The sequence below is a fragment of the Acanthisitta chloris genome, unplaced genomic scaffold (genome assembly GCF_000695815.1).
Source record: "Acanthisitta chloris isolate BGI_N310 unplaced genomic scaffold, ASM69581v1 scaffold11073, whole genome shotgun sequence".
Classification (NCBI taxonomy): domain Eukaryota; kingdom Metazoa; phylum Chordata; class Aves; order Passeriformes; family Acanthisittidae; genus Acanthisitta; species Acanthisitta chloris.
In genome coordinates, this window is record NW_008664333.1 from 29,360 (window position 1) to 42,981 (window position 13,622).

The 13,622-nt window shown below is 44.0% G+C and overlaps 1 protein-coding gene across 1 annotated transcript in view; it reads left to right on the top strand.

Moving 5' to 3' along the window:
- Positions 1–255: 255 nt before the first annotated feature.
- The window catches only part of LOC103799015 (tolloid-like protein 2), a 59,027-nt gene continuing 45,660 nt past the window's right edge, over positions 256–13,622 (top strand). The window contains exons 1-3 of the mRNA XM_009071306.1: positions 256–379; positions 1,945–2,064; positions 3,590–3,700. Of these exons, the coding sequence (XP_009069554.1) occupies positions 256–379; positions 1,945–2,064; positions 3,590–3,700 (355 nt within the window). The remainder of the gene's footprint in view (positions 380–1,944; positions 2,065–3,589; positions 3,701–13,622) is intronic.

Below are 13,622 nucleotides of genomic sequence, written 5' to 3' on the forward strand. Positions count from 1 at the left end.
ACGTTTTTTTAAGGGAAAGGAATATTTAAAACTGTTGTGAACACCTTTGTATGGAGTTCTCATAAGAGACAGCAAAAGTATTTTTCTCCCCTGAAATCAGATTGTGATACTCAGAACTAGGGAAAGGAGAAAATGCAAGCAGGGAAATAGAAGAACGGAATTGTTCACAGGTGTTGAGGGGAAAAAAAACAGGTTGGAGGTGATTTGCAGCAAAGAGTGGTGAAGTTTTTTAGAAAGAAGGCACTTTGTACTGTCATGTTACTGGGGACTCCCAAAAACGTTTCTGTGGAAAATGAGGAATGTGAAGGCATTGGTGGATTAGGGCCCTGGTTGCAAGGGAAGCACCTGGAGAAACTGTTGAGCCTGTCCTCTGCCCAGAGTGAGATGTTTCCCTTCCCAGTGCCATCTGCCAAAGTTTCCTGGTGTCATGTCACCTCTGTGCTCAGCACACAGTTCAGATATCAGCATGTGGACTGTTTTCCTAAGGGAGAAATGTGCTGAAAATGCAGACGGCTTGCCAGGCTGCTTTTTTTTTTCCCATTTGTGTGCCGAATCTGTTTGTTAAGCGCAGTCATCCTTCCCCTTTGCCCCAGCAGACACATGCCATCCGGCTGCATGTGCTGGAGGTGCTGAGGTTAAGCATTTGGGTGGTTGGTGCAGGTTACTAATCCAGCATAGAAGCAAACTCTCTCATATTGGCTTCATCAAGCTCAATAAGAGCTGCTCTGTTCTTACTATCCAGAGCGATTAATGCATCTTCTCAAGGAAAAGCTGGCACGCTGCTGCACTGTGTGTTAAGAGTTTGCACCTGGGTGTACACTACAGAGCTCTGCCAAGAGAAACACTGGTTTCCAAGCTTGTTAGTCTGCCGTTTGGAGATTTAAATTTTATTTTTTTTTGTTTTCCTTTTTTTGAAACCCTCCCACATTAAATTAAAAAAGGAGACTTTGGTAAAGGAAATCAGAAGGGATGATTTGAGATGCTTCATTTGCCAACAGTCTCTGAACTTGTGACCCTTTAAAATAAAGTACTTGGGCTTTCCTGTGGGACAGCTCCCTTGTGGTGGAGGCAGGCTTTCAGGCTTGCCTGCCTTTAGGAAGGGGCCTTTGACAGCACAGGAGAAGTTGCAGTGCAGCATTCTCAGCCGGGACTTCCACCAAGGAAAGTTGTTCAGCTGGTTGGGGACTGTGATAAATCATGGCTCCCCTGGAGCACACTGGGACTGCAGAGAGCTGGAAATAAATGCTGGGGAAATTCAGCTTTTGTAGTGGGCCATCTTTCAGGATGATGTATGACTTTGTAACAGAAAGAGAATCCTTTGCAAGGGCTGGGAGAAAACTGCTACCTTCCATTGGGAAGCGAAATATAACAGTTCTGTTGGTGTAAATCCATGCTGCAGGCTTGCCCTGAAAGTTGTGCTTTGGCATGGACTGCCTTAGCCTGAGAAACAGACTGTGTGGTACTAATGGAAAAGAGCCACTGAGAGCCCAGGGTGGTGGCAAATAGTTTGGGGCTGAAATGAGACAGTAGGTGTGGCAGGAGGGAAGGGAATGGGGTGGTAGTTGGCCAGTCTAATAGTGACTTACCAAATGTGTCTGGGAAGGGAATTTGATGGCATGGGGATGCCATTTACATCTCTGCCCCTTGTCTGCCACATTGTTCTGAGAAAGTCAGTTCTCTGGATGGATAAAATGCCTCCTCTTCAAACTGTAGTCACAGGAGCCTGTGCCACTGCTTTCTTCCACTGACCATTCCCAATTGCCTTGGGATGTTTGGCTGTGCTGGTAGACTTGTTACCTGGTGGGGCCCTGAGAGTGTTCTAGGTTCTTCTCTGTTCTGAGTGAGGGCTTGGATTATCCAGAAGCTGGGAAGAGCCTGAGTTAGGTGTTTGTGTAACAAATGCAGCTTCTGCCCTAGTTATAACTGATGTTAATCTGTGTCTAGGTTGGTCTGCACTATGTCCTCTTCTAGAGCTGGTTTTTGGTGGGACTGTTAAGGAGGCCCAACCAAAAAGCCAGAGTCAGCCTGTCTTGAGGATGTCTTCCATTCCTCTGCTGTGGCCAGGTAACCAGAGGGGACAGCTTTGTCCTAGGGAAAGGAAGAAGCAGCAGAGTCCCCTTTTGCTCATGCCAGGGCACTGCTGTTTGTAGTAGGAAGTAACAGGCAAACACTTCTTGCCATGCCCATATCCCAGACCAGGGACATTGGCAAATGGTATTGTACTGGCTGAGGTGTTGAGATGCAGAATAGAGGAAGTGTGTGCCACCTCAGAACCAGCACGATGTTGTGTCAGAGAAAACTCTGAGTTAACCTTTCATAATTCAGTTGCCACAGATCTGATTGTACATTTCTGATATTCAGGCAAAGGTCCATACTATATTTGGCCTTGGCAGTCAAAGTGAGATGATTAGTAAAATGCATTTGTTTCTCAGGGCTAAAGTGCTTTGATCAGTGATGCTGCTAGTGTAGCAATGGGATTTTTTTCCCCTCAAGTAATGTAAATGCTGTTGACTTAACAAGAGAAGAAAAAAGCAGTTTCATCAAATCTGGTCACTGTTGCAGACAGCGACTTAGCATTGCTCCTTGTCTGACTTACTGAGTTCTCTTGAACTGTATCATCAATTAATTTGCTGGGTTTTTTTATTTTTCATCAGCCTACACAGGCTTCTTGTATGAGTTTTAACAGCTTTGTTTGTAATCTGTTCGTTATCTCTGAAAGATCTGTTGTGCTTGGTCAACTGCCTTATTGCCTGTGTTTATTTTGTTCAAATTTCCCAAATGGTAACTATACACTGTGCAACATCAGCTCAGTCAGGATACTCCAGGGGTATAATTTTTTCCACTCAAATGATTTCTAGTCTGTATCTCTGAGCTGTGAATGTCAAGTTATTGGTTTGTTTACCTAATTTTCCTGACTCCTGGCTGAAATTCAAAGATTTTTACAAAATTAAAAACTCTGCAAACTTAAATCTAGGTAACTGATCCACAAGGGTACAAATGGTGTTTCTTCGCTGGTGTTTCTCCAGTGAAGTGGAAATGGTGGGCTGGCTCTCAGCTTTGATCGAGACCAATGCAGTGTGTGTGGGTGCTAACCATGTGCATGAAGTGTTGCAGGCTGTAGCCTTTAGATATATGCTGCTGAGCTTGAGTGCCTCACTGCTTTCCTCCTGTCTTATGCACATTGTTAGCCTGGGGATGGTACAGGTGCAGCATCTCAGTCAGGGTCTGAGCTGTGACTTAGCTTGTTCCTTCACACAAACTAGGATGATGCTGATTATTGTCCATCTTGTAGGCTTTAATGAAGAGTGAACACCACCACCTGGCTGAGAGTCAGACCTATAACAATGAGTGGCACAAGGAATCCCAGCTAATCATCTCATTTTGGTGGATCTACACTGACACTTAATTGAAGTGCTATCACTTGTCCTCCACCAATATCCACTCTATCTGTACTTTTAAAACTTCAGCAGTGTACGAACTTATTCTGGTCCATGGAGTTATTGCCTTTTAGGTGCAATATGGGCCACATAGGAATTATACTTTCCTTCCAAGTTATAAACTGAACTAATTGAACTTTGTTTCTCTCCAGCTGCCTTTTGGGGAGATATCGCTTTAGATGAAGATGATCTGAAGCTGTTTCAAATAGACAGAACAGTTGACTTAACAAAGCACTCAGATGGCAACGTGAGACACACTTCAGGTAAGGGCAGCCCTGGGGTGGTGATGCCTTCTTTCTCCTGGTTTTGTGCTTAGGGAGGGAGGACTTCCATCTCGCTTGTGATGCCTGTTCTCATAGCCAGAGCAGTGCATGCAGAGCTCACTTGTGGCACTGAGGGTGAGATCCAACTCTGAACTTTGTTAAATAAAAACCAAGTCACAATTCAATGTAGCCAAATCTTACCATGTCTGAGGGAGCATGTTTTCAAATTTACAGCACTGGTCTGCTTCTGTGAGGAACTACCTTTTTGCCAGTTTGCAAGGAAATGTGTTTGAAGTTGGGCCACTCAGTTTGGCAGGAATTTTGACTCTTATTATCCTCCTCCATTTTCTTGCACTGTATGATCTTAATGGAATTACACATGTTTTCAGCTGTCTACCTAGGTAAAAGCCACTGCAGTCTTGCATACAGACTGCCCTTGAAGTGATATTGTAATTGAAATAGGTTAACAATTGTGTTGATTTTCCGTAAAGCATATTCTTATGTTGACCCCTACATAGGTCTTACATATGCTCAGTCTTGTGCCAGACCAGAGTTGTTTCTAGACTCAGGAGCTCTGACTGGACTTCAGCTCTAGTAGTCTCTGAAACACACTGCAGCTGGTTCAGAAGACTCCCAGCAGTACTGTTGCCTCTACTCCACTTTACATTTCAAGAGAGAAATTGCTGGGAGTCTGAGCTCTGGCAGATACCAGAGGGACTGGAGACAGAGCAGGTCAGGACAGACTTCTTTTCTCTCTTTGCTGTTTCACCTCTAGGTTAGCAAGCAGGGTGTAAGGTTGGGTAGAGGCAAAAATCACTGAAATCGTATATTCACCTTAAGGGTGACCTATGTGGCCCCTGTGCAACTCAGCTTAATATATCATTTGAAAGCACTGGTGGCTGGTTCTGTTTCCTTGTGACTATCTAGCTTTGGCTTCATAGCATCTAAGCACTGTGTAGGTCCTGTGCCAAGGATAAGTTCTTGAATGTCCTGTTGGGATGAGTGTGAAAGATGGCACATCCAATGCAAGGGCATACTTTAGATGCCAAGTAACTGATTAAACTCATGCAGATGCTGAAATTATGGGTAGAGAAAGGCTGTCCAGTTCTTCAGATTATGGATAGCTCCCTAGAAATGCACTTAGCCCATTCATATTGTGTTTCAGGCTGTGACACATTCTCAGGTGATAGGTCATTAGGAGTAGGTTGCCTTCAAAGCAGAATAGAAATAAGGAAATGAGGACTAAGTAAGTGGGACAGGCAGCATTTATCTCTTCCACACCCCTTTGTCAGTTCCTGAAGTTAGCTGAGGACGCTATTGGGAGAAGCAAAGCTAGATGATGTTTGACTGTATCAGTTTGCTCTGGTAACACTTTTAGTTGTCATATCTAGCATGTTTCTTTCATCTGGCACTGCTGCCAGACCCAAGCCATCTGGCAATGAATTGAATTTTATAACCCACATCTGTATCGTGTAATGCAGGTGCTGGTCTCTTACAACCATGGCTCATGTTGTGTGGTTGGACTAGTGTCCTCCTGGCACTTTTTGCTGGTGCATCATACAATCCTTTATGCTAGGTGAATGGAGATGTCACAGCCCTCACTTGCCTCATCTCTGGCAGGTTTCATTTGTATCCCTGGGAGTGCAAGCTGACAAATGGACAACCCCTGTGACTGTGGTGCTCTCTGTGGAGCATGCACAGAGGGATCTCTGTGTTCACCTGCCCTGTGAGGGGCTCTCTGCAGGGGCAGGAAGGGTTGATTCTTCTCTTGCAGGGCTTGCTTGACACTCATGAATTGTAAGAGGGTGGTCTTCAGCGTGGTGGGGATTGGGGTCCATTCTTCCCTGGGAGAAAGTCCTGCTCTCTGTTTTATTTCCAGTGGGAAGAATGCAACCTCTGTACAGAAACGGCCTAAGACATTTTATGAATGGAACCCCTTGAATTATAACATTTCAGAGTTTCCTAAAGCTGTTAATCGGATTAGTTGTATAGTGGAGGAAGTACTTAATAGGTATATACAGACACACAGGCTCTTCGTATCTGGGAGCTGCAGTTCTGAACATGCTATTAGGCCAGGCATTCTTCTTCCCCTGTGTTGTTTTCTTGTTACCAGAAAATGCTGTTCAGCTGGGAGGAGGGGTGAAAATAGTGACATTTGACACTGTTTATATTAGCTGCTTATAGGTGCACACCCTAACAGTTTGTGTGGAGCATCTGCAGCTCGAAGGCTGTGCAGGAAGTATGAGGTTCCCATGTACTTAGGGGTGATGAGGCACAAGGTTCTTCTCTATCCAGCTGAAGTTGATCTGCTTTAGTGAAAGCTTTGTCTTGGCTGGTGAGGGCTGAGACAATCAGATGTTTCAAGTTTTCCCTTTCACCTTCTTGTAGTCGTTGTCTAGAAAATAGCTAGGTACTTCCCTGGGCCCTTGAAAGAGAGGGACAGGGGCTCTTTGGATTCTCCTACAGATCTCTGTGCTGAGATGAATTTCACAACATGAATATGCTCCAGGCTTCTTTTCTCCATTAATTTCCTTTTTGCAGAAATGACATAGTCTGCATTCAGATCCTGATAATTTGTGAGCCTCCTTGAGAGCTGGATGCCTTAAAGTTCAGTGTTTCCAAGCATTTTCTCAGCAAATATTGGCACTAGTGTTTTAATTCCTGGTATCTGAGGCTTTTAGCAATAGACCAAATAGCATTGTCTTCCTGCTAAAGTCACAGAGCCGGGTCATGGTTCCTTTGCTCTGAAGGATGCTGGCTCAGAGCTCTCTGGCAATCCTCTCAAAGAATGCTCATGTGGATTTTATGGTTAGGGGTGGCTGTCTCCTTGGTACCTTTCTTCAGTGCTCCAGCAATAATGTCCCTCTTCAGCTTTGGATATCTCTGTCCAATATGCTTGGTTTCTTTTGCGTGAGAGAGCAGATAGGGAACTGACATTACACATCACTTGTGTTACATACTTAAAGCCTTTTGGAGTGCAGCATGTGGCTTGATAGTCCTTATTCATGTGACCAGTCTCTGCTGCACCAAAGTAGCTTCCTTTCAAAGAATTTGTAATGAAAGGTACTGGTTGAGCAGCTGAAAACTGCAAAAGGCTTTGCAATAGCATGTTGTGTGCAAACATCCTTCTCTGGTGTATTTATACAAGTGGAGTTTCCTTCAGATCCTGTTGAGGGGAAGGTGGGCATGGTGGTGGTCTGCAGCTAAGTGTAGCCCATTTAATCCACATAGTTTTTAGATGTCTGCTTGTTGATTCCTCTTGACTTGGGTTAAAACTCTGAGCAGTGTGAGTTAGTATGCAGCACAGAGTAACTGTGAATGAATGCCAGGAGATGTGGTCTTCTAAGAGGGCTCAGAACTACCAACTAGTTAATTTCTTGTTCAGACCTTTTCATGATTTCCCTGAAGGTTTATTCCAAACTGCTACCCTCCAAACCAATTTTAGATTATTCCAGTTGCATGACTTCTGTGCTCCTTTCTGTATGTCTCTCAACCTCAGCTCTGTTTTACTTGAAGCTTAGTTTTACTCTTACCAGACATCTAGCAAAAGAACTGTTTAAAGCTGCCCACTTGAGCTTTCTTTGAGTTAAGATTTTTCTAAACCAGGATTATTTTTTCTGCTCGTTGGCTGTTCTCCTTTGGTCCAAGGTCCTAAATTCAGACAATTGCTTATAATCTTTGTTTGCTGTTTTTTATATTATAAGAGGTTCTGCAGGCCAAACTATGCCCTCCATATCACCTGTTCATCCTGTTATTGCCATCTGTAATACCATATAAAAATCTGCCAAACAGGGAATTTCCTACTCCCTGTTAAAAATGTTTTGCAGCTAGAAGAATGGACAGTGAGGGATGTTAAAATTAAAGTCTTACTTTACATTTAAAGTGTTTAAATTAGCTACCTCCCTGTCTCTGTTTCTGTGGGATCAAGTTTAGATTTTATGTTTACCATGAAAATCAGGTGTTCTCATGCAGTGGTGCTGAAATGGATACCCTTAGGGTTTGGCCCCATAGAGAGACAGTAATGGTTCAAAATGTAACAAAGTTAATCTGGTACCTGGAGATCTGCCAATGAGTGTTATCTCAGCAAGCCCATGCATCACCAGCTCCTAATCACTTTGATGAAAGGTTTTTCAAGGAGTTCACAGTTTTGAAAAGTTTCTCACTGATTTATTATTTTTTAAACTTCAGTAAAAATACTTGCTCTTACAGTATCATTTTAGTTTAGAAGGAACTTGACTTGAAGGATTTGAGGATTCCTCTGCTGCTGAGAACCTCCAGATTACTTTGAAATGAGAAAGAAGAGGATCCACAGGCAAGCTGGGAAACTGCACAGTGTCACCTCTCTTTTGGACCCAAATGGGTCCACTGGTTCATGGTGAATATCTGCCGAAGCATTAGCCACAGAGGAAGAAGACTTTTTTTCCTGCCATGCCTGTGGGGAGTATGTGCCTATTTAATCCTAATTAATCCTAATGGGCTTAATTTACATCTCTTCAGGCATTTTAGGGATTAAGAGGACTTTTCTGATATATTACCTCTTTTCTTGATTTTTTTTTTTTTTTTTTCTTAAAGTCATTGTGGCTTTTTTCTGAACACAGATTGGAGATAGTTTCTAGTCCTCAAAGGCACCTTTGTGAGTGAGAAAGGCAAGTTTGTCTGTTCAGGGTTTGGCAGCAGCAGATCAGAAGCCAGGGCAGTCTGGCTGCCCTCACTGATGCCATGCTGTGCTGGGCTTGCTGCTGAGGAGCTGACTCTGCATCCCGCTGCCGCCAAGAATGCTTTTCAAGAACAGTAAAAACAGGTTTTTTTACCTCTCATCCTGAGAGATTTTTAGGCTCCTGGCTTGAAGGCCTTGATGAAGCTTTCACAAAATATTTACAGAGCACCTTTGCTAGCTAGAGTGAGTAACACTGCAGGGTCAGTCACAGAATCAGTTAGGTTGGAAGAGACCACAATGGGTCATCTGGTCCAACCTCCCAACTCAAGCAGGGCCATCCGAGAGTACATGGCTCAGGGTTGTGTCCAGACAGTTCTTGAATACCTCCAGTGAGGGATAATAGTGCTGCTAGGAGAGGGATCTATTTGAGCCCAGGCTTTCTACTGAAATCAGGGGAGCCAGAGGCTGCTGTGAGTGGCTGGAGGCTCTGACAGCAAATTCATGGAAGTAATTCTGTGGTAAATGATGGAGACAGGAGTTCTGCATTGAACCTTGTCTTAATAAGAGCAGAGAGTTGACAGCAACAGCTCTTCTGTTCTTGACTGTGCTGTGAAAACGCAGGCAGCTATTCTGCTGCTTCACCAAGTCTGCACAAGGGCCACATCCGCAACAGGACGCATTGCTTTTTCTTGCTTTGAGATGCCTATAGGCACTGTCTCTGGTTGTATTCTTGAGGCACAGCATTGATTCCCATGTAAACTGGGATTACTTGCAGGACAGGTCAGTGGCATGCAGGTCTCCTGCTAAGAGGTGTGCTGCTTAGTTTCACAATGGAGAATAAGCCTTCTCCAGTGGAATACTTCAGGTGCTAGTGGCAGTTACAAGCAAGGCTTCTGCTGTTTCAGTTTGCAAGAGGTTGCTCAATGTAGGGGCTGTGGCCAGTGGTAGTGCTGTACGTTATATCTGAGTCCTCTTGGATGCTACTGATGTGTTTCTAGTTAGTGCAAAATGCACTTCTAGATGAGTGCAAAATCCAGGGATTTTAGACCATGACTAACTGAGATTCCAGGGAAAATCTGATTTATGGATTTGAAGGCAAGACTGTTAAATTCAGCTGACTTGGCAGATGTATGCCAAACTCAGCTGCTTTTCCCCTTGTAACTCATACTTGTTGCTGTTCTGTAGTGGCACTCGGGTCAGGGTAGATGGGGTGGATTTCAGCATTGATGGATTTCGTAGACTTACAGAATTTAGGGCTGCTTGGGGCCCAACCTTTACTTCATTTAGGCTTACAGCATATCTATCTATGGGTTGTGCTAACTTAAGCTGAGCTGTATTGGTCATAATTGGCCGGGAGCGATGCAAATAACAGTGCACATGCTGTAACATAACCCACATCTGTGAATTCTCTACAGGGGTCTGCTCTTCCACTGGGAAATCTTTAGTGAAGGTTGCTTCCTCCTATGTGGGCAGAGGAACATCTTTGTTCCAACAGACCTGTCTGAGGGCTCTGTCCATCTGTTTGCATACCTCTTTTCAGTTTTCCCCAACACGTGACGTGCACTCTAGGGATGTCTCTTTGCAATCCACACAGCTTCTTAGCAGGAAGAGGAGCCTCAAGAATGGAAAGGTAGGTGCCTAATGCCTGGCCTGATGATGAGGTTTGGTTAGCTGTGCCAAATGATTTTCCTATGACTAGCCCAAATATTTACCTTTTTGAGTCCATTCAATCAGGGGTTTCACCAGAGGGGACAGCCGTGAATGCATTTCCCACAGTTCTGTAGTTTGCTAAGCAAGGCAGGAGCTTCCCTTTGGAAGAACTGGGTAAGCCCTCTAGAGCTGAGAATGCTCTTGTTCTTACTGCTTTTCTGAATTATTCTCTGCCCCAAATCCACATTTCTGTGCAATAAGCCAGTGATCTTCTCTTTGCAGAAAAGCAGATACTGTGCTTTTTTTTCTTGCAGCTCAGAGTTTTACAATCCTATTTGCAACCTTCTTAGACCTGTCTGATTTTTTCCAGTATAAAGATACCTGCCTAGAAAACCCATGACCCTTAGCTGTTGCTGATGAACCTGCTAATTCCACCTGTAGTTAAGACTCTGCTGCTATGAAATGCTAATCTTTAGGTTTGATATTTTCACTACAATTGCTTTTCATTTTGGATTCCTGAGGGTCAACTTGAAGTCCTGTTTGAAAAATACTGAGAGGGATTTTTCTCTCTAATTGCGGATTTTAGGGATATACTTTTGCTAGTCACAGGAATAGAATCTGCTAGTCTCGTGCCTAATGGTAGGAGAGAGAGTAGGTGACCAAGACAAGATGTCAAAGTGTGGGACATGTATGTTCAAAGAGAGCAGATCAGCTCCGTAAGGTTGGAGAAGAAACCCTGAGTTAGCACAGTGCAACTGTCAGGAGCAGGGAGGTTGGCTTGTTATCCACATCTGCCTGTTCTCATCCTGTCACTGCTACTGAATTGATCTGTCAGTCAGACAGTGCCTGTGGGGTGATTGCATGGGCTTTGGATCTAAATTCCTGGGATATGCTGTATTATGGTACATTTGCTGGCTCATCCAGTGGGTGGCAGCTGAGTTCCCAGGCATAGATTCTGCTCTGAAGAGCTTCGCATCTTCTTATAGAATTATAGAATTGTTAAGGTTGATAAAAGTCTCCAAGATCATCAGGTCCAATGATTAACCTTACACTGCCATGCTCACCACTAAACCATGTCCCCATGTTCCACATTTACACATTTTTGAACACTTCCAGGGATGGAGATTCCATCACTTCTCCAGGTAGCATGTTGCTATGCCTGACCACTGTTTCAGTGAGGAAACATTTCCTAATATCCAATCTAAAAATCTCCTGGTGCAACTTGAGGCCATTTCCTCTTGTTCTGTCACTTGTTATGTGAGAGAAGAGACCAACCCCCACCTGTCTACAAACTCCTTTCAGGTAGTTGTAGAGAGTAATCTTACACTTCCAAAAGAACAGCCCAGGCCAGCTTTGTGCCTTTGGCTGGGATGTTTTGCTCTTTCTGCACTGCTTGCTTCCAGTAAGGAAAAAATTCCCCAGCTGTTCAACGTGGGGGCACAAGAGAGATGCAGAGCATCTTGTATTTGCGAGGCAGCCTTCTAATTTCCTCACTCCACAAGCTCCTGTGTGTTGCACATTCAGCTCTCCTGCTTTAGAGATTCCTCCTTATCCTTGGATCACCCATACCTTATTCCCCTTGTCCAGCGGGCTGTATTCTTCTTCCTCAGGAGACAGTTTCGCCTTGTTCCCTGCCTGGAGAGGATTCAGTGTGTTCAGCCATTTTACCCTTCCTGTTTTCACTGAATGGAGTTCATTCCTCTCCTTACTTACCTGTTCAGATATCTCCCTTAGGTGGCACCATGAAGAGCTGTCTCGCATGATGACAAATGCTGTCTTACCATTATCCCTGCTTCCCGTTGTGGTCTTAGTTCCTACTTTTGCTGTGTTTTGCACAGTCCTTATGTGATCTTGAAGTATGATGTTGGGGAGAGAGGGGTCCTTAAGTAACAGATAATAGTTTAGTCAATATGAATTGTTAACTGGAGGGCTGTCCACTGCCTTCCTATGCAGTGAGTTGCTGCTTGTGATGTGCCTGAGTAGCAACAAGGGGTGCTAGAGCCTTTACTCTGCCTGTCCCAGCAAAAGGTATGCAGGCCCCTGTTTTCTTTGAATTAGAATCTTTCCAGTATGACATGTTGCTTTGAAACCAGTTGGGACCAGTGGGGCTTGCAGTGTTCCTTCACACTGTGTGATGAATGTGGTGTTCCAGACTTGGCATGTAACAAGCAGAGAAATGAAGTATATCTCGTCTTCCCCTTTGCTTGTGATAAAGGTCCTGCAGGGCAGGGTAAAGAGAGTCCCAAGCAGTGGGTGCTGAGCACACCTGAATGTGCAGAGCACAGCCCAAATGACACAGCCCTGCTACTTGCTCTGCATTCCCTGTGGAGTAAGATGCTCTTTTTCCTCTTGGTTCCCAGTGGCAGCTGGTCACATGCACCACAAAGTTTGTTTTGTAAATGCACTGTTCCCTGAAATCAGGTTTTCTGGATGGTGGCCTTCCACCTGTCAAAATAAGTGGTTTGATTTCTGCTGTGCAGTCAACATTCAGCCTTACATAGGGAGTTTTTTTAAGTGGTTTTATGAGCTCTGCAATATTGCTCAAATTAATCCATCCAAGCAATAAAGTGTTCTCCATTGTAACAAAAATCCCCAGCTATTTCAAACTCTGCTGCTTACTCATTCTCAGTTGAAACTCTAGTTGTGTTTATCCTGCGAGTCCAATTCATATGCTTCTTTCAGAAATCAGGCAGGAAGGCATGTAACTCAGCAATACTCTTGTCAAATGCTGCACATCAGAAATTAAACAGCATAGATTTTGTTAATGAGCAATTAACATTCTTTAAGCACCCAAAGACATCTGCAGAAACTATATCCGTTGATTCCGTGGTTGAAGCTTCTTCCAAACAGTCTGTTTCTATAACTCCTACCTATTCAATGTGGTGCCACCATCAGTTTTGGGCATAGCCGCAGCAGTGCTGTTCTCCCTGCTTGACTTTGCCTGGCTTTGGCTCCCGGCCCCACCGCTTTCCCCATCCCCAAAGTTCTCTTTTGGGCACATCTCAAGCACCTGGAAGTTGGTGCTGGATGGCATTATTAACCCTTCCAGGAGCTGTCACTGTATAGAGCACTTAAAACATCTGATTTCTGTTTGTAACTGTCGTGCTCTTGATCACTCTTAATTAAATTTTCTTTTGCTCTTGTGTACAGCTGGTGCAACACACTTGGAGGCTGTTCCTTTTACTGATGCCAGAAGAGTCTGAATAGTCTTTTGTGTTTAAGTGGAGGTTATTAAATAGCTTTATATTAATTAACTGTGATGCAGGGAACACATGGGCAAATGTACTTGAGGAGATCAGTTTATCCATATGGAAATTACACTGAAAGTTAAATCCATTACCCTAATTGTAAAATTCGACAGTGCTTAGCCAATAACTGCAGAATTGCCAAAATCATGCATTTGTTTCAGAGCTGGGTAAATGCCTAATTTCCTTGAATACTTGTTTAAATGAAAAATTGAATTTACCTCAGCTGCTTAAGCTGCCTTGTCATTTCTGAGGGTGTTTTAGGCAAATGAATTTGGAGGCAGAAATGGTCAGGAAAGGGTAGGGTCTAATAAGCCCTGAGAGCAGTCATTGCAGGATAGTCACTCCACAAGACTGGCTGGGGGGGCCT